This window comes from Chanos chanos, chromosome 8 (assembly GCF_902362185.1).
Source record: "Chanos chanos chromosome 8, fChaCha1.1, whole genome shotgun sequence".
Taxonomy (NCBI): Eukaryota; Metazoa; Chordata; class Actinopteri; order Gonorynchiformes; family Chanidae; genus Chanos; species Chanos chanos.
In genome coordinates this window covers 22,063,680-22,086,182 of record NC_044502.1, presented here as the reverse complement: position 1 = coordinate 22,086,182, position 22,503 = coordinate 22,063,680, and the positions used below count along the sequence as shown (strand labels likewise).

The window sequence follows — 22,503 nt, the reverse complement described above, 5'->3', positions numbered from 1 at the left end:
CTCCCTCACACAGTCATAATGTCCACTCGATCATTAGAGGAACTCTTTTACTCTCCCTCACACAGTCATAATGTCCACACAATCATTAGTGGAACTCTTTTACTCTCCCTCACACAGTCATAATGTCCACTCGATCATTAGAGGAACTCTTTTACTCTCCCTTACACGGTCATATTGTCCACTCAATCATTAGAGGAACTCTTTTACTCTCCCTCACATGGTCATAATGTCCACACAATCATTAGAGGAACTCTTTTACTCTCTCTCACATGGTCATAATGTCCACGCAATCAATAGATTAATTCTCACACTCTCTCCTGTACGGATGTTTCAATGACACAAGCCCTTTCGTGTATCACAGCTTTATTTCTATTGTACAATAAGATTATGTGACTACAAAAAAAGAAAATGTGATCAAATCTTAGCAAAACTTTTTTTCAACTTATCAAAATACATACATTTTCCAAAATGCAAGAGTAGAACAGAAAACAAAACAGAATATCCACTGAATTGGTAGAATTTAATTAGAATCTCCTAATTTCTGAGGCTTTTGCTTTTTCTAAACTCTAATTTAATTAATTAACTTGTGATTCTAACTCTGCATTCTACATACTGGATGACTAGTTATTAAACAGCTAATCGTACAGCTCGTAGTTTAATGTTGCGAACAGCATGTCATTCTCATTCAAAGCACCACAAACCTGCTCTCTCTGACAGCTCTCTCAGCCTGGCATAAAGATACACAAGATAAGGTTTTCACATATTTTTGTAAAAATACAATCTGATTTGAAAAATGAAGCAAGTTGATTATGTAGGAATTGTGAATATTCAGAATAAATCATTTATACCATCTGATTTGTCCCAAAGTCACTGTCAATCTGCTTTTCAATCTGCTCGCCCGCCATGAGGATTAAGTCAGGGGGTGCCGTCCTGTTCTGATTTTGATTGTTGTGCATGTAAAGCCCTTTGAGACTGTAAACAGAGATATTGGGCTATAAATAAACTTGAAACTTGAAACTTTTCTATGTGATTTCAGGCAGAAGGACTTTTGGCAGATTGTGGAGTGTACCAAAATTGCCTCAGCAAACTCACTGCTTAAAATCACAAAAAAAAACATAAAATAATCTCAAAATCTTTTCTTGTCTAGATCTGATACTTCATCCAATTTTGATAAAACAATGGTCATATTCAGGTATACATTCGATTTCCAGTGTACTTCTCAATAAATTACACACACTGAATGTTTAAAAACGCAGGCTGAAATTCACTAACAAATACAATACCTCTTAAACTACACATCACTCTTTTACAAAGATCAAAAATTTGCATTCACAACTCAAATATCATATTCTAACACTACACTGCTGGACAGTGCTCCGTCTGCTGCTATAAGGAAACTAGTGGATACATGTTCACGTGTTACACATGTAGTTCACATGTGCTGTGAGCAGGCAGATCCCAGAGTTTGTCACAGAGATGTTAGGTGGTGGTTTGTACATAGTTGCTGGGAAAGAAGCCCTGTATGCCATTGAGGACCCCTTCACACCAGCCATCTTTATTTCGGCTAGTCAGGTAGATGATATCTCCCTCCTGAAACACCAGTTCATCAGGCTTGCCCGAGTCATAGCTGTAGAGAGCCACCACTGGATGAGAGAGGAAAGCAGCAAACTCACATATCAGCCAACATCCCAATCATATCCCATGCTCCATGAAAACAATATGACAAGATACAATACTCCAGAGCCTGTCGGGATGTTCAGAATCCTTCTATTAATATATATGAAGTCTTATACAATAGCTTACAACAGAACATTTATGAAAGTTTCATTCACCGTTTCCATTCACTCACCTTTTTCCTCATAGTTGGGCGGTGCTAAGGTGTCATAGTCCACAGGGGGAGGCAGAGGAGGCATCTCATCAAAATCCATTCCATCCAGAGGTGGAGGTGGTGCAGGAACCTCCAGGTCTGCAACAGAGGAAACAATCAGTGACCACAGCCAGCAGGGGGAATAAAGGCCAAATGAGTCTCTACTAAACCACACACTGTCTCTCCTTCACCGCGCTGGCTTGTCTTTCACACATTTTCAGAACTCTAAATCTGTAGCCCTGTGGTTCGCAGCTCTACCAACCACTATGGTCTCAGCTTGGCTGAGTACATACACCGGTGTCCCAGGTAACAATCATCCACTATTAGTGTGGGACTTTGTACCCAGCCTTACCAGAATGGATATTCAGAACACTATGATATGAGCTAACCGTGACGACAGCAGCAGACAGTGTGTTCATGTGCCAGAAAGGAACCTGGAGGACAAGGCAGGGCAGAAAAGTACTGAGGTGTGCTTGCATAACTCACCCAGATGCTCCAGGCGAGCAGGGATGCGGCACTGCTGGCTCAGCGAAGCTGGTGGAGCAAGAGGTGGGGGGTACGGAGGGGGCGGTGGGATCATGACTGATGGACGCCCACAAAGAGAGTCAGGAATAATGACAACTTTTCACACCACATCACTGCCTAGTTTAACTGAGCTAATCTAGAGGAAAGCAAACTGGGAGATCCTATCCTTCAAGAGTGATTCTTCAACACTGCATACTTTCATTAATAGTGACGTTAGCCCTCTGAGCCACAATGAGTTAACAGAGTTAAAACAACTATAAATCTATATTTGTAGCTTTAGTAATGTGCCGGATGTTTAGTCCAGTTAGCTGACTTAAATACAGGGACAGGGCTGCTATGTTATCTCTCTAATTCAGTAATAGTGATGACCCTAGACTGAGCCATTCTGTTCCATCACTAATGCCAGCACAGATTCACTTGGGCTCTTTCCTGGACACGAGGCTTGTCCATGGGCCATCTGAGCCCAGCCCGGAGGTGCTCCTTCACTTCACAAACTGTAGCAATTAACTCATATCATTATTTCTAAAGTGCATTAAGGATTAGTTTTTATGGTGTGGTTAAATTATGCTTCACGTTGACAATGAGATCAGAAGCAAAGTGAAATGGCAAGCAGCCCACTTCTGGGCCTTACGTGATTGGGCAGGGGGCAGGAAGAGAGAGCGGGTGAAGAGAGCGCGGGTGGAGGGTCCCATTCGGACCCGGAGAGAGAGCGAGCGAGAGCTGGGGGCGTGACGTCGTGTCTGAGACAACCGAGTGCTCAGTGCTGGACAAGACAGAGGGAATGAGAAGTCACAGTGAAAGAACAAATAAATATCAAAATATAGTGAATAAATGCATAACACACCCAAAGAAATCACACAGTCTGCAGAGAGACAAGAAAACACCAGAAAAACAGTGTTACATGAGACAGAAGCTATCTGAGACAGATCAGCAAAAGCAAAGATGTGAGAATGTGAATAAAAGTGACACACATTTTCCCTATGCTCACAGCATATATTACAATGAATCTAGATAAAAGACATGTATGTAACAGTGAAACTCTGATATAACAGATGTGTATGTTACAGTGAAACTCTGAAATAATGGAAGTGTATGTAATAGTGAAACTCTGAGATAACAGACGTGTATGTAACAGTGAAACTCTGAGATAACAGACGTGTATGTAACAGTGAATCTCTGAGATAATGGACGTGTATGTAACAGTGAATCTCTGAGATAATGGAAGTGTATGTAATAGTGAAACTCTGAGATAACAGACGTGTATGTAACAGTGAATCTCTGAGATAACGGAAGTGTATGTAATAGTGAAACACTGAGATAACAGACGTGTATGTAACAGTGAATCTCTGAGATAACAGGCATGTATGTTCAGGAGTGGACAGTAACAAAGTACATTTACTTGAGTACTGTACTTAAGTGCATTTTTCAAGTATCTGTACTTTACTTCAGTATCAATTTTTCTGGAAACTAATGACTTTTACTCCACTACATTTGAAAGGCAAATATTGTACTTTTGACTCCGTTACATTTATATGAAGGTTCTCATTACTCATTACCTTGAAGCATCACTTTGAAGTCAGTGGACAAATTTTCTGTTCTAAAATGCTTTGTTCATGCTCTGAATTTACTTGCAATTGTAATTGCCCGCTGCGTCGGCACCTATTGCACACCTGTCTGGCCAAGAAGGGGTCTCCTCTGTCTGTGGTCTTTCTCAAGATTTCTCCCATTTTCCCATTTCCCTTTTGGGTTTTTGGGGAGTTTTTTTCTTGCCCGCCATGAGGATTAAGTCAGGGGGTGCCGTCCTGATTTGATTTTGACTGTTGTGGCCTGTAAAGCCCTTTGAGACTGTAAACAGTGATATTGGGCTCTAAAAAAACTTGAAACGTGAAATATAAAATTCGATAGGCCATATTGTGTTCATCACAGGAGAAAAACCAATCGCAGTTATCTACTCCTACGCTGTCAGTCAAGTTCAAAGTGCGTGCTGCATTTGATTTTTATGGATTTGCCAACCAAACTGTCGTATTGGGACCGATGTTATGTCTCAACTGGTTTTCAAGGTAACTGGTTCCTGTATGCGTTCACACGCCGTGTTCACCTTTTTTTGTAAGTGGCTGTGATGCAGTGCTCACTGCTCACTTATACAATCATGTTCACCACAGTAGATATGAGATGCGACTTGAAAATTGCAAGTAATATGTTTGTGAACATGTGACGTATCTGGTGATAGAGGCAGACCACAACTGCTGCTGTCAACAGAGTGAGTGAACGCGTAGGGGAACCAGTTAGCTTGGAAACCAGTTGGGGCATAACACCGGGTCCTGTGTGAATCCACTACTGACGCATACTACTAGCTAGCGAAAATGCTAAATAAAAAAATGAAAACGACAATAGCTGTCCTTTTGTCGATTCAGTTGTGTTTCTATAGGCTTTGTAGCATATACCACAAGCTTTTTATATTACAGGTTCGACAAACAAGTCAGTGCATTCAGGAGGTTGTTTCAGAGTCATCAGGTTCTGTAAATGCATTGTGGCAACAATACAACAATGCATTGACATTAAAAATAGAATGTACTTTTGAATAATTTTAGCATTTTTAAAAGCAAGTCCTCCAGTACTTTAACTCAAGTATAAATTTGACTGAACAACTTTCACTTGTATTGGAGGAATATTTGACCAGGAGTATCTGTACTTTGATTCAACTAATGGAGTTCTGTACTTTGTCCACCTCTGTGTATGTAACTGTGAATCTCTGAGATAAAAGACGTGTATGTAACAGTGAAACTCTGAGATAACAGACGTGTATGTAACAGTGAAACTCTGAGATAACAGATGCGTATGTAACAGTGAAACTCTGAGATAACAGACGTGTATGTAACAGTGAAACTCTGAGATAACAGACGTGTATGTAACAGTGAAACTCTGAGATAACAGATGCGTATGTAACAGTGAAACTCTGAGATAACAGACGTGTATGTAACAGTGAAACTGCAATAAAAGACGTGTATGTGACAGTGAAACTCTGAGATAACAGACACGTATGTAACAGTGAAACTCTGAGATAACAGACGTGTATGTAACAGTGAAACTCTGAGATAAAAGACGTGTATGTAACAGTGAAACTGCGATAACAGATGCGTATGTAACAGTGAAACTCTGAGATAACAGACGTGTATGTAACAGTGAAACTCTGAGATAACAGACGTGTATGTAACAGTGAAACTGCGATAAAAGACGTGTATGTGACAGTGAAACTCTGAGATAACAGACACGTATGTAACAGTGAAACTCTGAGATAACAGACGTGTATGTAACAGTGAAACTCTGAGATAAAAGACATGTATGTGACAGTGAAACTGCGATAACAGATGCGTATGTAACAGTGAAACTCTGAGATAACAGACGTGTATGTAACAGTGAAACTCTGAGATAACAGACGTGTATGTAACAGTGAAACTGCGATAAAAGACGTGTATGTGACAGTGAAACTCTAAGATAACAGACACGTATGTAACAGTGAAACTCTGAGATAACAGACGTGTATGTAACAGTGAAACTCTGAGATAAAAGACGTGTATGTAACAGTGAAACTGCGATAACAGACACGTATGTAACAGTGAAACTCTGAGATAAAAGAAGTGTATGTTACACTGAAACTCTGCAATAGCAGACGTGTATGTAACAGTGAATCTCAGAGATAACAGAAGTGCATAAGTGCAATGTGGCATCCTCCTTGCAGATTTTAATGTGTAACAACTGCTTTGTTTAGCAGCCGAAGATATCAGGGTGTGAACTGCCAAGATCACAGTCAGACCAGGCCGTGCTTTGAGGCAAAGTACAGGACCTTACAAAGACATAGTAATCAGAACACTACACATCCTCGACTGTGTAGGGGTTGCCACGCCCGTAGCCCATACTACCCATAATTCCCTGCTTGACCTTATGGGTAAACTGAACCCAGCTTCTCAGTTTTCACTGTAATGGTATTGGATACAGCAGTGAAACCAGATACTAGATACAGTGATGACACAATTCTGCCTTAAAACCGTGGAAAAATCCAAATTACTCTCTCTAGCAGTGGGTGTCTCTAGCGGGTGTTGCTACCTACATAAAGAGACAGTTGTTCTCTGGCATTGGAGTAGGATTTGGGGGGGTTAAAGACTTAGCTGGGACGAGCCCTCAAGTTAGGGATCCTTTGTTTCTCTCCCTCGCATGCGCTTCTCCTCGCCCATCCCCACTCTCAGTGATGCCTGGCACAGACGCTCGCGCACTGCACTCACATTCCACACATACCTCTTGCCTTTGCATCTGCGCACAGCCCCTCTCTTTCACTCCTCCTTCTCTCTTGAGTGCGCAGCTGTGCACACGCCCACGTACACGCACACACACACACACACACGCATCCTTGCCCTACAGTCATGCAACCTTACACTGACACTTACACTTGTACATAACCTCATTATCATCATATTATCATTTGTGCCTTGATCATTCTATTTGCTGCTGAGTATTGATTGTACCATATCAGTATTAGTTTGCCAAGTAGTATTGATTATGTTAATAAATAGTATCTTTGGAATGAACTGTTGTCCTGTCTGTTTTTACTGCAATATTCACTGAATGCCAACCTCTGCCATCAAAGTACTCCCAATTGCCTTCATCAACCTGGTTGTTCATGAGTGTTATAGGTCTAGTAGTGTAGTGCAATACATTAGTACTGCAATACTCGCTAAGACTGTAGCACAGTGTTAAAACTGGATTATTCTATTAATTTTAGTGGTTTAATTATATTGTATTAAACACCAAAATTAATGGTTAATAACTTTATGAGACTGATTTATATGAGACTGATTTGATAATCCCATTGCACCTGCATCTTTTGGTGCCTCCGTATTGGGATTGCTATTGTACCTACAGCTGTATCACTGCAAATTTACTGCTCAGTTTTATTTCACAACACTACACACCCTCTACCATATCACTGCACATTTACTGTTCAGCTTTATTTCACAACACTACACACCCTCTACCATATCACTGCAAATTTACTGCTCAGTTTTATTTCACAACACTACACACCCTGTACCATATCACTGCAAATTTACTGCTCAGTTTTATTTCACAACACTACACACCCTCTACCATATCACTGCACATTTACTGTTCAGCCTTATTTCACAACACTACACACCCTCTACCATATCACTGCACATTTACTGTTCAGCTTTATTTCACAACACTACACACCCTCTACCATATCACTGCACATTTACTGTTCAGCTTTATTTCACAACACTACACACCCTCTACCATATCACTGCACATTTACTGTTCAGCTTTATTTCACAACACTACACACCCTCTACCATATCACTGCACATTTACTGTTCAGCTTTATTTCACAACACTACACACCCTCTACCGTATCACTGCACATTTACTGTTCAGCTTTATTTCACAACACTACACACCCTCTACCATATCACTGCACATTTACTGTTCAGCTTTATTTCACAACACTACACACCCTCCACCGTATCACTGCACATTTACTGTTCAGCTTTATTTCACAACACTACACACCCTCTACCATATCACTGCACATTTACTGTTCAGCTTTATTTCACAACACTACACACCTTCTACCGTATCACTGCACATTTACTGTTCAGCTTTGTTGAGTACGTCCAAACAATGACCTGTATCAGGAGAAAGAATTTGCTGCTGTCTTAATGAAGAAAATCTCAGTCTGAACACACTCCAAGCATTTGGAGTTTTAGACTGATGAAACGTACTGCCCAGCCACAATCACTGAAGATCTTTGGAGGAAACAAAGATCTAAATGGATGAATATGGATTTAAATACATCATTAGGAATCACATTGAGACAGGCAGAGGATGCACTGTAACACATGCTTCGGATTTTTGTCCTGTTCTGCTATGTAGGATTGCTTTGTTGAGAAGGGCAGCTGACTGACACTGATCACTAAGGAGTGAGGAGAGGGACTCAAAACTCAAACTGTGCCAACCCAATAAAGACTGCAGTTATCTGTTACAGAGTGAGAATGTGCAAGACAGTAAGAAGTTGAGCAAATATGAGAATTCAGGGTCCGGTCACGGGAGATGACACAAAAGAAAATGTATTTAGTGATATACATCTAGAAAACATAAAATCACATGGCTGATAGTGTTTAACATTCACATACACTGTCTCCAAACAGTGGACTACCAGGAAAGAAACTGAGCAGACAATTAGACACTGTAATTAGGGAGAGTTCTCATTGAATGTTCACTGTACCTTCACCATTCATATCTGCAGGCAGAGGGGGTGGGGCTGGGAGCGCAATGCTGGCATTTGCTGGTGGAGGAGGAATATCATTGGCCGATTCTGGTGGCGGGAACCCATCTTCCTCAGTCACTGGTTATAAAACAAAGTCAGTCAATGAACTCTATCAAGGCATACTATGGCCTGCTCTGCTCCATTAAATTTTAGTGCAGTCTTAAACACCAGGAACTTGACAAAAAGCCTTTGCCAAAAATTTATAGGACAGCCACAACCAGGAAAAAGGACATCAAAAGAAAAAACCTTGGTTTCACATCTTCCACAAGATGGCCCCTGTTAGTTAATTGTTCAAAACTGTGCTTGTTCAAAACTGAAAGTGAAATTTAACTCCTATTGACATATACAACTGGTGATATAAATTGAGGATAATGTTACAGAGTGTAACTGAATGGTCAACATTGGTGACATCCATGTGTGAAATGTACGTTTCTTCAACTAATGATATAAAATACAACATACAAAAAACATATATTAAACAATATGCCCAACCAGATTAGTGTTAACAAACACCAACAGTTTTATTCAACTTTCAGTCTTACAATATTCATACTAAAATCTTTATTTCCCCAATCCTAACGCTGATACCAAACAATGGCTGGGATTGTAACAGTTTTCACCTGTTTCCAGAGGTGGTGCAGGTGGAGGTGGTGGTGGAGGCGGCACTGGGACCATGCTGGTTGGCTGTGGGTTGCTGGATGGAGAGGTCAGTGGAGGAGGAGGAATGTCAATGGATTCGAAGAGAGGAGGTGGTGGAGGAGGACCAGGCTCATGTTCTCCCTCCTCCTCCATCAGTGGAGGTGGGGGTGGGGGTGTCTCCTCCAGCAGTGTGGTAACTATGTCAGCCTCCACGGACGTGGGGTAGTTAGGCACAACCGGTGGGGGAACAGCTTTACCAAAGCTGGATCTGGAGAGCATTCAAAGGTTTGCAGTGTTTTATATTGGGCATTAAGACTTTTGCAGTGTTTTACATTGGGTATTCAGACTTTTTCAGTGTTTTACACTGGGTATTCAGACTTTCACAGTGTTTTACATTGGGTATTCAGATTATTGGGTATTCAGATTATTGCAGTGCTCTGAGATAGATGAGGGTACTGGATAGGGCATAAGAGCTGAATTAGCCAGGAGACGAAATAAGGAGAACTGCTCTTACCCAATGGAGCGGTCGTTGAGAGAGTTGAGCGATGCACCACGGGACAAGCTGGGCGCCACAGGACACTGGACTGGCTCTGGAGGACGGCTACTCCGTCTATATGAACATAAAAACAAACACACACACACACACACACATAGTTAGATCAATTCCCTGTTGCTGTGTTTGCCAGCAACAAGGACAGCAATGACCAGTTATCCAGGATTACACAGACCTGTTCCTGGGTCTAACTAACCTCTAATTAGGAGCTAACAACAGAAAGCAGGACTTTGGCCCTCCATGACAGAGTACAGGTATTCCTCATCTAGACTAATCAACTGACAACCCTGGAGTCAATTGTATAAAGAGGACAAGGAGACAGTGAATCACACTGTTTAATGTAACTATAACTTTGATTGTTGTCTTTTTAATTCATAGAAAACAGAAATCACATAGTTGTGTGCATATTTAAATGGATTGTGTACCATAGCCAGGATTTCACAACATTTCACTGATAACAGTCTTCCACTGACACATCGCTTTCCACCTAATGCTTTAATCGGGCTAGTTTGTAATGGCTAACCTGAATGATAAATTTGGGGAAACCTGAAGGGAAAAATGAACAGACATCTGAGGGAAAATGTTTTTTGGTGGGTGTGCTATCAAACACAGTCCACTAATTTATCACAAAATATCTAAAACCACTTGAGATACTTTGAATAACTTTCTGTCAGATAGCATGAGCTCGTAGGAAGGGCATAGAGCTCTATGACCTCTTTCTGTCTCTCTCTCTCTCTCTCTCTCTCTATCTCTCTATCTTTATATATATATATATATACATGACATGTTGCGCCACCCATAGGAAACATCAAGAACTACAGCCCCTTTGCAGCAAATATGTGGGTTATACAATACTCTTATGACATGCTGTGATCAGTATAAACCTGACTACTAATACAACAAACTCCAAAACTAAATATTACGTCAAAACAAGGAGACGCATCAGGTACTGTGGTTTTGTGGCAGCTCAGAATGAGTCTAACTGCCATTTTATAACAGAAAACTGTATGAAAAGTTATATTCATGAACAGGAAAACAGGGCAAACCCCAAGAGTCTGATGTTTATTAGCATGAAACAGCCATGACGCTGTGGTGTGTGAGTAATTCACTTTCATTATGAACAATGGGAAGTCTTTCTGCATGTGTGGGCTATGTCATAAGAAATACAGAACTTTCGAAATGAACTTAAGTTACTTCACATGGCTGAGGAAGTGGGTAAGTTCATGAGGCAAAAAACTTTCTGACAAAAGATATCTGTCATAAAAAAAGAACAGGAAGCGAAGTTTCTCACAGCAGTAAACTCTTGGCTACACAGAGTAACAGAGTTTTTAGCCTCATCTACAGATACTGTAGCTTCTGTTTCTGCTGATACAAACGATGAAGAAGTATTCTGTTTAATGGACATTTACTACAAAATGTGCAGCAATAATGAATTTTCACTGGCTATAGTAATGGCACTAGTGGAAAAGTCCAGAAGAAAGGCACCATTTACAAAAGAATCCATGATCACTTGATCACTGTCATTAACAGACTGTACTGTCTCATAAAAAGACAGTAATGTCATTAATACACTGTACTGTGTCATTAACAGACTGTACTGTCTCATTAACACACTGTACTGTGATTACAGGACTGTACTGTCTCATTAATAGAGTGTACTCTCATTAACAGACTGTAGTGTCTCATTAACACACTGTACTGTCATTTACAGACTTTACTGTCTCATTAATAGACTGTACTGTCATTTATAGACTACTGCATCATTAACAGACTGTATTGTGTCATTAACGGACTGTACTCTCTCCTTAACAGACTGTACTGTCTCATTAATATAGTGTACTGTCTCATTAACACACTGTATTGTCACTAACAGACTGTGCTGTCTCATTAAAACACTGTACTGTGATCACAAGACTGTAGTGTCTCATTAACAGACTGTACTGTCATTAACAGACTGTACTGTCATTAACAGACTTTACTGTCATTAACAGACTGCACTATCTCATTAACACACTGTACAGTCATTAACAGACTGTACTGTCATTAACAGACTGTACTGTCATTAACACACTGTACTGTCATTTAAAGACTGTACTGTCTCATTAACGCACTTTGCTGTCATTGACACACTGTACTGTCATTTAAAGACTGTACTGTCTCATTAACGCACTGTGCTGTCATTGACACACTGTACTGTCATTAAGACACTGTACTGTCATTAACACACTGTACTGTCATTAACAAACTGTACTGCCTCATAAACACACCGCACTGTCATTAACAGACTGTGCTGTGATTACAGGACTGTGCTGTCTTATTAATAGACTGTACTGCCATTTGCAGGCTGTACTGTTTTTAACAGACTGTACTGTCTCATTAACACACTGTGCTGCCATTAACAGACTGTACTCCCATTAACACATTCTACTGTCATTAACAGACTGTCATTTACAGGCTGTACTGTCATTAACAGACTGTACTGTCATTTACAGGCTGTACTGACATTAACATACTGTAGTGTCTCATTAACACAGTGTACTGTCATTAACAGGCCGTACTGTCTCAATAACACACTATACTGTCATTAACAGACTATACTGTCATTAGCAGACTGTCATTTACAGGCTGTACTGTCATTAACAGACTGTACTGTCATTTACAGGCTGTACTGACATTAACAGACTGTACTGTCTCATTAAATCTCTGTGCTGTCATTAACACACTGTACTGTCATTAGCAGACTGTACTGTCATTTACAGGCTGTACTGTCATTTACAGGCTGTACTCTCATTAACACACTGTACTGTCTCATTAACACACTGTACTGTGATTACAAGACTGTACTGTCTCATTTACCCACTGTACTGTCATTAACACACTGTACTGTCATTAACAGGCCATACCGTCTCATTAACAGACTGTACTCTCATTAACTGACTGCACTCTCATTAACAGAATGTACTGTCTCATTAATACACCGTGCTGTCATTTACAGACTGTACTGTCTCATTAACACATTGTGCTGTCAGTAACACACTGTACTGTCATTAACTGACTGCACTCTCATTAACAGACTGTACTGTCATTAACTGAATGTACTCTCATTAACAGACTGTACTGTCTCATTAACTGACTGCACTCTCATTAACAGACTGTACTGTCTCATTAATACACTGTGCTGTCATTTACAGACTGTACTGTCTCATTAACACACTGTGCTGTCATCTACAGACTATACTGTCATTAACAGACTGTACTCTCATTAACACACTGTACTGTCTTATTAACACACTGTGCTATCATTTACAGACTGCATCATCATCTACAGACTGTGCTGTCATTAAAAGACTGAACTGTCATTAACAGACTGTGCTGTTATTAACAGACTGTACTCTCATTAACAGACTGTACTGTCTCATAAACAGACTGTACTCTCATTAACAGACTGTACTGTCTCATTAACAGACTGTACTCTCATTAACAGACTGTACTGTCTCGCTAATAGACTTACCCAAGAGTGCCGCCATGTTTGCGTGTCATGGTCGCTGTTCTTTCCAGCTGCTTCCCAGAGTCCTGTGGGGAAAAGCTCATTTTAAAATGTGTTACTGTGTTTTACCTGAAAGTGCTCAAATACACAACAGAGTTCAACCAGGGCCTTTAATGCAACGTTATGCTCATCGGTGTGTTTATCTGTATCTGTTTTCTGGAAAAAACATCAATACCATTACTGGACACCTGCAACCGTAAATGTATTCTGTAATATATAGACATATCCTGACTGCTACATGCTTCAAATACAGTGGGTTTCATATGATCTCAGAGTGCAGTACACTACAGAGCACAGTAAATTGTGTGTGTGTGTGTGTGTGTGTGTGTGTGTGTGTGTGTGTGTGTGTGTGTGTGTGCGCGTGCGCGTGCGCGTGCGAGCGAGTCTATATAGGATGTGTCTGCGTAGACTAGGTGTTTATATAGACCATGTGTTTATAGAGACTGTGTGTTTGCATAGACTATGTGTTTATATAGACAGCGTATTTATATGAACTGTGTTTTTATAGACTGTGCGTTTATTTGTCATGTTGAGTGTGTTTTTGTGATGAATATGAGCTGATTCATTTTGCGTGTGCTTGACGTGCATGTGTGCGTGCGTGTGTGTGAGTGTGTGTGTATGTGTGTGTGTGAGAGAGGGGGGGGGGGTTGTGAAAGCATTAGTAAGACAGCTTAGCACTGGCAGTACCAATTAACATCTCTTGCTGTCTTTTCCCACGCTCAAACATGGCTGCCAGCCAGTTTGTGTGTGTCTGTTTTTGTCTGTGTGTGTGTATGTGAGAGAGATTGAGAGACAAAGGGGAAAGGACAAGAAAAAAGAGGAGAGTTCCTGAGTCTGAGTTTTGTACAAGTACATGCCTTTGCCTTCACAAGTGAGTTTGTGTTTGTGTGTGTGTGTGTGCATGCGTGCATGCGTGTGTGTGTACGTGTGTGTGGGGGCGGGGGGGGTGGGGGTAGCAGCAAATTGAGATCATGAACAGCATCTCTGTAGCAGGATGTGGTTGAATGTCATGCCGCCAAATTGGCAGCTGCAAAACTATGCTCCAGACGACGCTTAGGCCAAGCTACGATGTCATTTTGTTATTTCATTTCTCAACATGAAATGAGTAATCTCTGACTGTCTATAAAGGAGCATCAAGCCCTTTTAAACACACATAGGCTAGTGCGCCCTTTAAAAAGCTAATTAGACATAAATTAGACATAAATGCTTCTGATGTGACTGTGCAGTGCAGCCATGAACTCTCACCTTCATGCCATGGCCCAGTGCATCTAAGTTGGAGTAGGAGATCGGCATTCGAGAGTACTTAGGCCTAGGCTCTTTGCCCGTCGCCGGGGCGATGATCTTGTGACTGCGTGGCACCCTCTTTGCAGTTGTGAAAACACCAATCTCTCGACGAGCCACTTTCTCCCTGTGCATATCCACTGTCTGAGAGGAGACAAACAAGTCCTCTGTTACAAGACACAACTGTGGGATAAAGTATTGGTGCAAAGAACTTGGACGACTGTGTTTACAATACACTCCTACTTAGATACACATGATGACAAAAAGGAGATTTTTCATGACCATGTTTGAGCCATCGCATTGAATTACACACATAAAAATTTCCCAAAGCTGAACCACTTTTTTAAACACAGCTCCTATAAGCCCCTGCATGCTATTTGCACCTCACTGATTGTTGGTTAGAGATTTAAGAATACTGCACATTGAATTACAACAATTCACAGCGACTGCAACTGAAAACATTAAAAGGCATATTAGCAGAGATTTTTACATCTTGTCAGAAACAAAAGAGAGCATAGCCCAGTTTCTCTGCAGTCTTTTACACTGATGGGAGGGAGGGAACCCAAGTGTTGGAGAATTGGCCCTATATAAGGTCTTGTGACTGACAAAGAGCTCCTGCTACCAGATTAAGCCATTTCCTAAACCAGCCCAGTCTGCTGTTTCTGAATGCTCACAGGAAGAGAAAGGGACTCAGACTCCCCGGTCGGAAGAGCCTTTGCTGGGTGCACAGCAGACAATGGGGAACATCAATCAGAGTTAGCACTTGGACTCCCAGACGAGAACACTGGGCCTTTTCATTCCCACACAGGCACTCTTCCACACCTCCCGCTCCAGGCCTCAGGTGACCTGGCTTTGGTAGGCTGGGCACAGAGCACTCTGGAATGGTATGCTTGAGCCTGTGAGGAATGGGAGGGAGGGATGATTGTGTTGGGCGCTCGGGGGTCAGGTGGGGGGCTGGTAGTCATTTCCTTGGTGACTGGGGGCCCCACTAAAGCTAAGAGGTTAGAGTTAGATGGTTGCTGTACAATCACATGCTTTCTAACATACTACATAACTACCATCCCAGGGATGATACCAAATATTCTGTGACTGACAGGAAAATAAGACTCTAAGAAGACTGCCATGAGTCCACAGAGGACAGAGTAAACATTTTGTTCAAATTAAACTATAATGCATGAACCAACAGCTCTTGTCACATTAAAGAAACATGGAGCAAACCAAACACAGGACAAATCAACACCACACTGCAGTTACATTTTCTATTGTGTTGCTGAGTGTTTGTGAAATGGTCTCCTCTTTCACAGGTCCAGTCAGCTGTGAAATCAGCTATGTAATCTGATCTGAGTACAGTGCTTATGACTGTTCCTGGTTCAGATCAGCTGTGTGATCTGACCAGAGCACAGTGCTTACGACTGTGCCAGGTGAGGTAAGGATAAGGAAGTTGATATTGTCTAGTCAAGGAACACTTTGATGTCACATCTCTCAGCACAAAGAAATAATCTGAGCCCCAGCCCTGTACCCACTATAACTGAGTTCAAAGTCACGTTCAGGTTTATTTGTATACGCTCAAAATCAAAAACTGTCTCAAAGCAGCTTTAGAGCAATGAGAGCCTAAACCACCAGTGAGTAAGCCCAAGGTGACAATGCCAAGGAAAAACTCCCTAATGAAGTGAATGAGAGGAAGAAACCTTGCAAGGAACCAAGACTCAACAGGGGGAGCCCATCCTCCTCTGGCCAGCACATAGAATAGAGATATGTACAGTTTAAAATGAGTCCAGGGTAAACAGATTCAATGGTAAACGCAATAATTTACAGTATATGATTTGTTCACGGTCAAAAAGAGTTAATATACAAGGTAGGTGGTATATTAATATAGATATAGATTAATTTGATAACCAAGTAGTGTTCATATGAGTAAGTTTGTCTTTAAGTGTATAGTGGCTGAGAGCGATTAGCTTTGCTATAGTTAAAATTGGGGTTTTCACGTGGCTATAAAGGACAGGTTATTCTTGTTTCCACAGTCAGGTTGAGTTAGCATCACTGGTGGGCCACTGGCTCAGAACAGGGGCCTCCAGGAGGTCTGGGCAGGAGGGACAGAAGTATATAGGCCTCAAGTAGCCAGAGGTATATAACTCTTTAATCATACTCATTTTCCACCTATACTCTTACTACTACAGGTCATAGCATGGCAAGTTTTTAGTTATCTCATTTTAATCCAGCTCACACAGGCTCTTTTTATGGCCTGTTTGCAGAGGGGAGGGGTAGAGAGGACAGGACCCTGGGGTTCTGTACCCTGCTCATGGGCACTGTGGCAGTCCAGGAGGCTGGCAGAGATGCCAGGAACCCCAACCCGACACCATGACAGCAAAATGGTGCAAACCACCAATGATAAACACAGGGGATTACCTGACTTGGGACAAGGGAATACTGTGGATGTAAATGTAAATAAAATGTCACATATTCACTACATATTCACTACATGTTACATATACTCACTACATATTCACTACATATCCACCACATGTTACATATTCACTACATATTTACTACAGGTCACATATTCACTACACATTCATTACATGTCACATATTCACTACATATTCACTATATGTCACATATTCACTACTTATTACAAGGCTTTATTGAATACTCTATTCTGATTGGTCAATTATGGCATTCTACGGTCTGTTACTTCTGTACAGCAGACCACTGCTATGTATAACAGGCCATTGCTATGGAACTAATTTTTTTAGCAGAAGCAATAAAATCATTTTTAAATCACTATTTTGGGTCAAATGATTGATTTCTTTAGTAAGTAGCCGTGTAATAAGCGGGATAATGTACAGCTTCGCGTCAGGGTCCTGCATCACCCTGTCAGGGTTTATTTTACAATAATGGCCGATTCACTGTACATTATCCCTTACATGTCACATATTCACTACATGTCACATATTCACTACATACCCACTACATGTCACATATTCACTACATGTCACACATTCACTACATACCCACTACATGTCACACATTCACTACATACCCACTACATGTCACATATTCCCTACATACCCAGTACATGTCATATATTCATCACATGGCACCTATTCACTACATGTCAGGTATTCACTCCATATTCACTACATGTCACATATTCACTACATATTCACTACATGTGATACATTCACTACATATCACATATTCACTATATATTCACTACATGTCATATATTCACTACATTTTCATTACATGTCACGTATTCACTACATGTGAAATATCCACTACATATTCACTACATATTCACAACATATTCACTACATATTTACTACAGGTCACATTTTATTACATGTCACATATTCACCACATGTAACCTATTCACAACATGTCAAATAACCACTACATGTCACATATTCACTACATATTCACTACATATGCACTACATGTTACATGTTCACTACATGTTACATATTCACTACATGTCACATATTCACTACATATTCACAACATATAAATTACATATTAAGCACGTCACATATTCACTACATATTCACTACATGTCATGTATCCACTACATATTCACTACATGTCATGCATCTACTATATATTGATTACATATTCACTACATGTCACATACCCACTACATATTCACTATATATTTACTTCATATTCACTACATGTCACATATTCAATACATGTTCACTACATTTCACCTATTCACTACATATCCACTACATGTTATATATGCACTACATATTCACTACAAGTCATATATTCACTACATATTCACTACATATTAATTACATATTCACTACATGTCATGTATCTACTACATATCCACTACATATTCACTGCATATGGATTACATATTTACTACATGTTATATATTCACTACATATTTACTACATGTCATGTATTCAATACATATTCACTACATATTCACAACATGTCATATATCCACTACATGACGAAATGAAGAACCTACTGTGAATTAATTATCATCACACTTTATCACTGTTGTCAAACCTAAACATATCAAACCTCCACCTACAGAAGGTCTCTGAAAGTTTACCAGAATAAAAACACTATGGAACCTCCAGAAGAATCATGCATTTTAACAGAATCAAATTTTCACTATTTTAGGCGTCAGCTCTGTTGTATGTCAACATATGCATGAATGCATTCACATAACACCACAGTGCTTTTCTGCTTCATGAGCGAACACAGTAACGAATGTGTTAAAGGAACAATGACACTTTTGGCAACACCACTATTGAAAGAGGTGATATATTGGTCTACACTTACTGTAAAGAGCTGTGTTAAGGCCAATAGTTTCCTATATCACTGGGGTAAAGCATAGATGTTCACATACCAACTTCCATTCCACAGAGAGACACTATACACACACTTCATCCATCTCCATTCCACAGAGACAGTTAAAGAAATCTCAAACAGTCATTCCCCTCTAGAAATCATGAGGCGAGAAAAACAAGTGTAATACACAGGCCCGTCCTTTGCCACAGTCAATAAGTACTGAGTTAAAAATCTTTCTTTGCCACAGTCAATAATTACTGAGTCAAACATCTTTCTAACAGTGTTAAATCCACTTGAGGATTCCCTCAAACACTGAGCCAGAATATCTGAGGCAAAGGAAAACTTCAAGAGCCAATACAGGCTGCACTGAGTAGGCAAAATGCTGTAATTTCTAAAAATGTTTCCTACAAAGCACCGCAGAAAAACCTATGATGAGTTCTACAGTTTTAAACAGTAGATTAGTTCCAGTTGTTAAATCTGCAGTCAAAATGCTTTGAAGGTGAAGACAGATTTTTGTATAAGGTATGCCAATTATTATGGAGGGTATGGTATGGAATTATTATGGAGGATATGCTTTGTGAATTATTATGGAGGGTATGGTATGGAATTATTATGGAGGGTATGGTTTGTAAATTATTGTATAATTTTCAAATGTGTGCCACAGTCAGAATCAGTTCTGTGATTCCCGAGCTTATTTGCATCACCGAGACGCATTTTCCCATTGAAATGCATTGCCCGGCTGGTTCCACAGGCGAGAAATGAGCTATATTTACTTTCAGGTTAGGGCATTATTTTGCTTTCCTGACGTTGGCGTCATAAATCTGCTGTACAATAGCTAAAGTTAGAGCTATAGCATTAAGGTAAAAGATCTAAGTTAGACAACTCCGAACAACTCAGTTTCTCATGCTTGTCTATCAGATGACACTGACGCGCTCTGTGGTTGTTTTGAATGTCAAACGACAATTGTCATATATTGCTCCGCTTCGGCACCGGTGGGTGTTGGGCTTGAGAGGGCTTTAGCCATGCAATATTGTGAATATACACACACGACTGAAATGCTGAATTGACCAGTCAGCATCCAGGACTGGAACTATTTGTTTTGACAATACTGACAGATAACAGCTTGCAAACTCTGTTTACTATATTCAGTTCTGATGTACGTCTTATTTATTGTTTTCAGAACAAAACATTTTCTCCAATGTAAACTGACAGCAAACCAGAAAGAAAACGTGTTTCACTGTGAGGAGGTGTCACATTTCCAGTGCTTAGTCTGTGATATAAAATGATAGATATCTCAGAACAATTTCCTGTGAAGTCAGTTTAAATACATTAAATCAGATAACTGTGAAAGCATTACTAAAACTGTAATAATTTAAATGTCTATGAATCAAGTTCTTTTCATAAATTTGTGTTTTTAAGCGAAAGGGAATACCCAGTGAAACTGGATTGAATTGGAATTTGAAATAAAAAATGAAAAGGAAATATGCATATAAAGCGTCTTAATAGTGTGTTGAGCTTTAATACTGCCTGTCTTGAGTGGATATTCAACACCAATGTAATACAACATTGTTACCTGACAGTACAATGTCGGGTAATGACACAACTTGCTGGCCACTCACCCCAGTGCCTTAACCTGTTTAATTACCTCGTATGTTGTGTTGAGGCAGTCATGTCTGCCATAACTATACAGTCTGATAATGATCTCAACTCCACCTGAGGCTTACAAACTAACAACTTGTTATTGAAAGATCAATTATAAGAATATATGTTTTGTTAATTTCAAATGTCTTTCAGCAAATTAATTATGATTTAAAACATAATATAATGTGGAGTAATGTCACAGGTCACAACAAGAGTAGTGAAAAGTCTCTGCTCTCATTCAGCACATAGCCTGGTCAGTGGAGGGGGCAGGAACTGACTGGCATCAGGTAGAGGTAACAACTCCCTTTAGATCATTGGCAGAATAAGACTGCCAATCACACAGTCAACACACTGAACAGTTTCTACAGTAACAACTGGCTTGGTTGTATTCATCAAAAAAGTTTCAGGGGTAAAACTCCCACAACAAAATAGCTGGCAACACTGATGGGAAGCGCACTACAAACCTCTATTTAAATGTGTGCATTACCGTCTTGTGACAAATTTGATGAAGGTGATGTTGAAGTTGCCATTCAGCTTCTCTGTATCAAATGAACACACACACATTACAAGTGAGAGTGTGCAGTGGGATCACACCTGCCCAATGAGATTGACTGAAGACTCGATCTGGCGAAGCTGGGAGGTCTGTGCATCCAGCAGTTTCAGCACACTGTTGGCTAAGCTGCTGATCTGATAAGCCACACTGGCCAAAGACTGCGTTGTGAAAGCTTTGGTCTCCTCCAAGGCCTTCTTAGAATCATCCCCAGCCTGAAGGAGTGGAAATGTAGGTCATTTTCATATGAAATGTTAGCCCATTATCAGTGATAAGACAGTGTATTGTCCATGACAGTGTTCAAAATCAGCTCGGTTTCAAGACCAGGTCTAACTGAACAAAAACTATTTAAAATGAAAAAGTGAAACTTCTGTTGGTTTGCATCTCTTAAAATTCCTGAGCATCACCAGTAAGGGTCTGTCTGACAAACATGCACTTCCTGAAAATTTGCTCAGGCACAGCTACCGGCTTCCTCTTTCTTAACGTAACACTTCGCCCTACTGCCTTTTCTGTGTGTCCGCTTCTACTGCTAAATGGTGATAATAACTTTAATTATAATCATGTATACATTAAATTATAATCATCATGTTTAAGTCATAATAGTACAGGACATCTCTGAAGGACGAGTGAAACCGCTAGTCAGAGTCTTTGGTTCGGGTTGGGATGATGCGGTGGGTTAGCACGGGCTCCTGTCTATGCGTGTGAAGAGAGTGAAAGCCCGTGCAAACGGTAGAAACAGCAGGAAATGAAACTTCAGCATTCACCCCCTAAGTTTCTCTGTACGTGAACCAGTACACGGTTCTCACAAATCACCTTTTATAATAGTATATAAAATATCAAGAGACCTGAAAACAGAAACAGTTCTAGTATTTGAACAAAATCCTAGATATGTCCACTTTTGAGGCCGATTTAATCATTCAAGCGTTGTTAGTGCGGGTAGTAACGGTTGTCACGCATCTTACGTACTTCTTGTAATCACCCAAATGAGCTGCATTTACTTTGGCATCTTTGGTGTGTATATTAAATGAACGCAGCGGCCAGAAGATACTGAATGACAAGCATGGAGAAATACCGAGTGTCGTTCCGTAACTGACCTGAAGATAGTTTTTCTCGCAGTACTCGGCAACATTGTACAGATTATTGTAGTTGTCTAAAAGAACTTGTCTTGCCGCCGGCGCGTCTTGGAATATTTTAGTTATCTGCTCGGTGCAAGTTTGATCCTTCATTCTTCAGCGCTTCAGACGAATGAATG

At 40.3% G+C, this 22,503-nt stretch overlaps 1 protein-coding gene across 1 annotated transcript; it reads right to left on the bottom strand.

The window, feature by feature from the left end:
• Nucleotides 1-1,479: 1,479 nt before the first annotated feature.
• abi3a (ABI family, member 3a) lies at nt 1,480-22,477 on the bottom strand. The gene is made up of 9 exons (XM_030782806.1): nt 22,346-22,477; nt 21,296-21,466; nt 14,717-14,896; nt 13,436-13,497; nt 9,886-9,981; nt 9,353-9,639; nt 8,691-8,810; nt 1,850-1,966; nt 1,480-1,643 (listed from the first exon to the last, which is right to left on the bottom strand). Exons 1-9 carry the CDS (start codon nt 22,475-22,477, stop codon nt 1,480-1,482), a joined length of 1,329 nt encoding a protein of 442 aa, XP_030638666.1.
• Between the last annotated feature and the right edge of the window lie 26 nt (nt 22,478-22,503).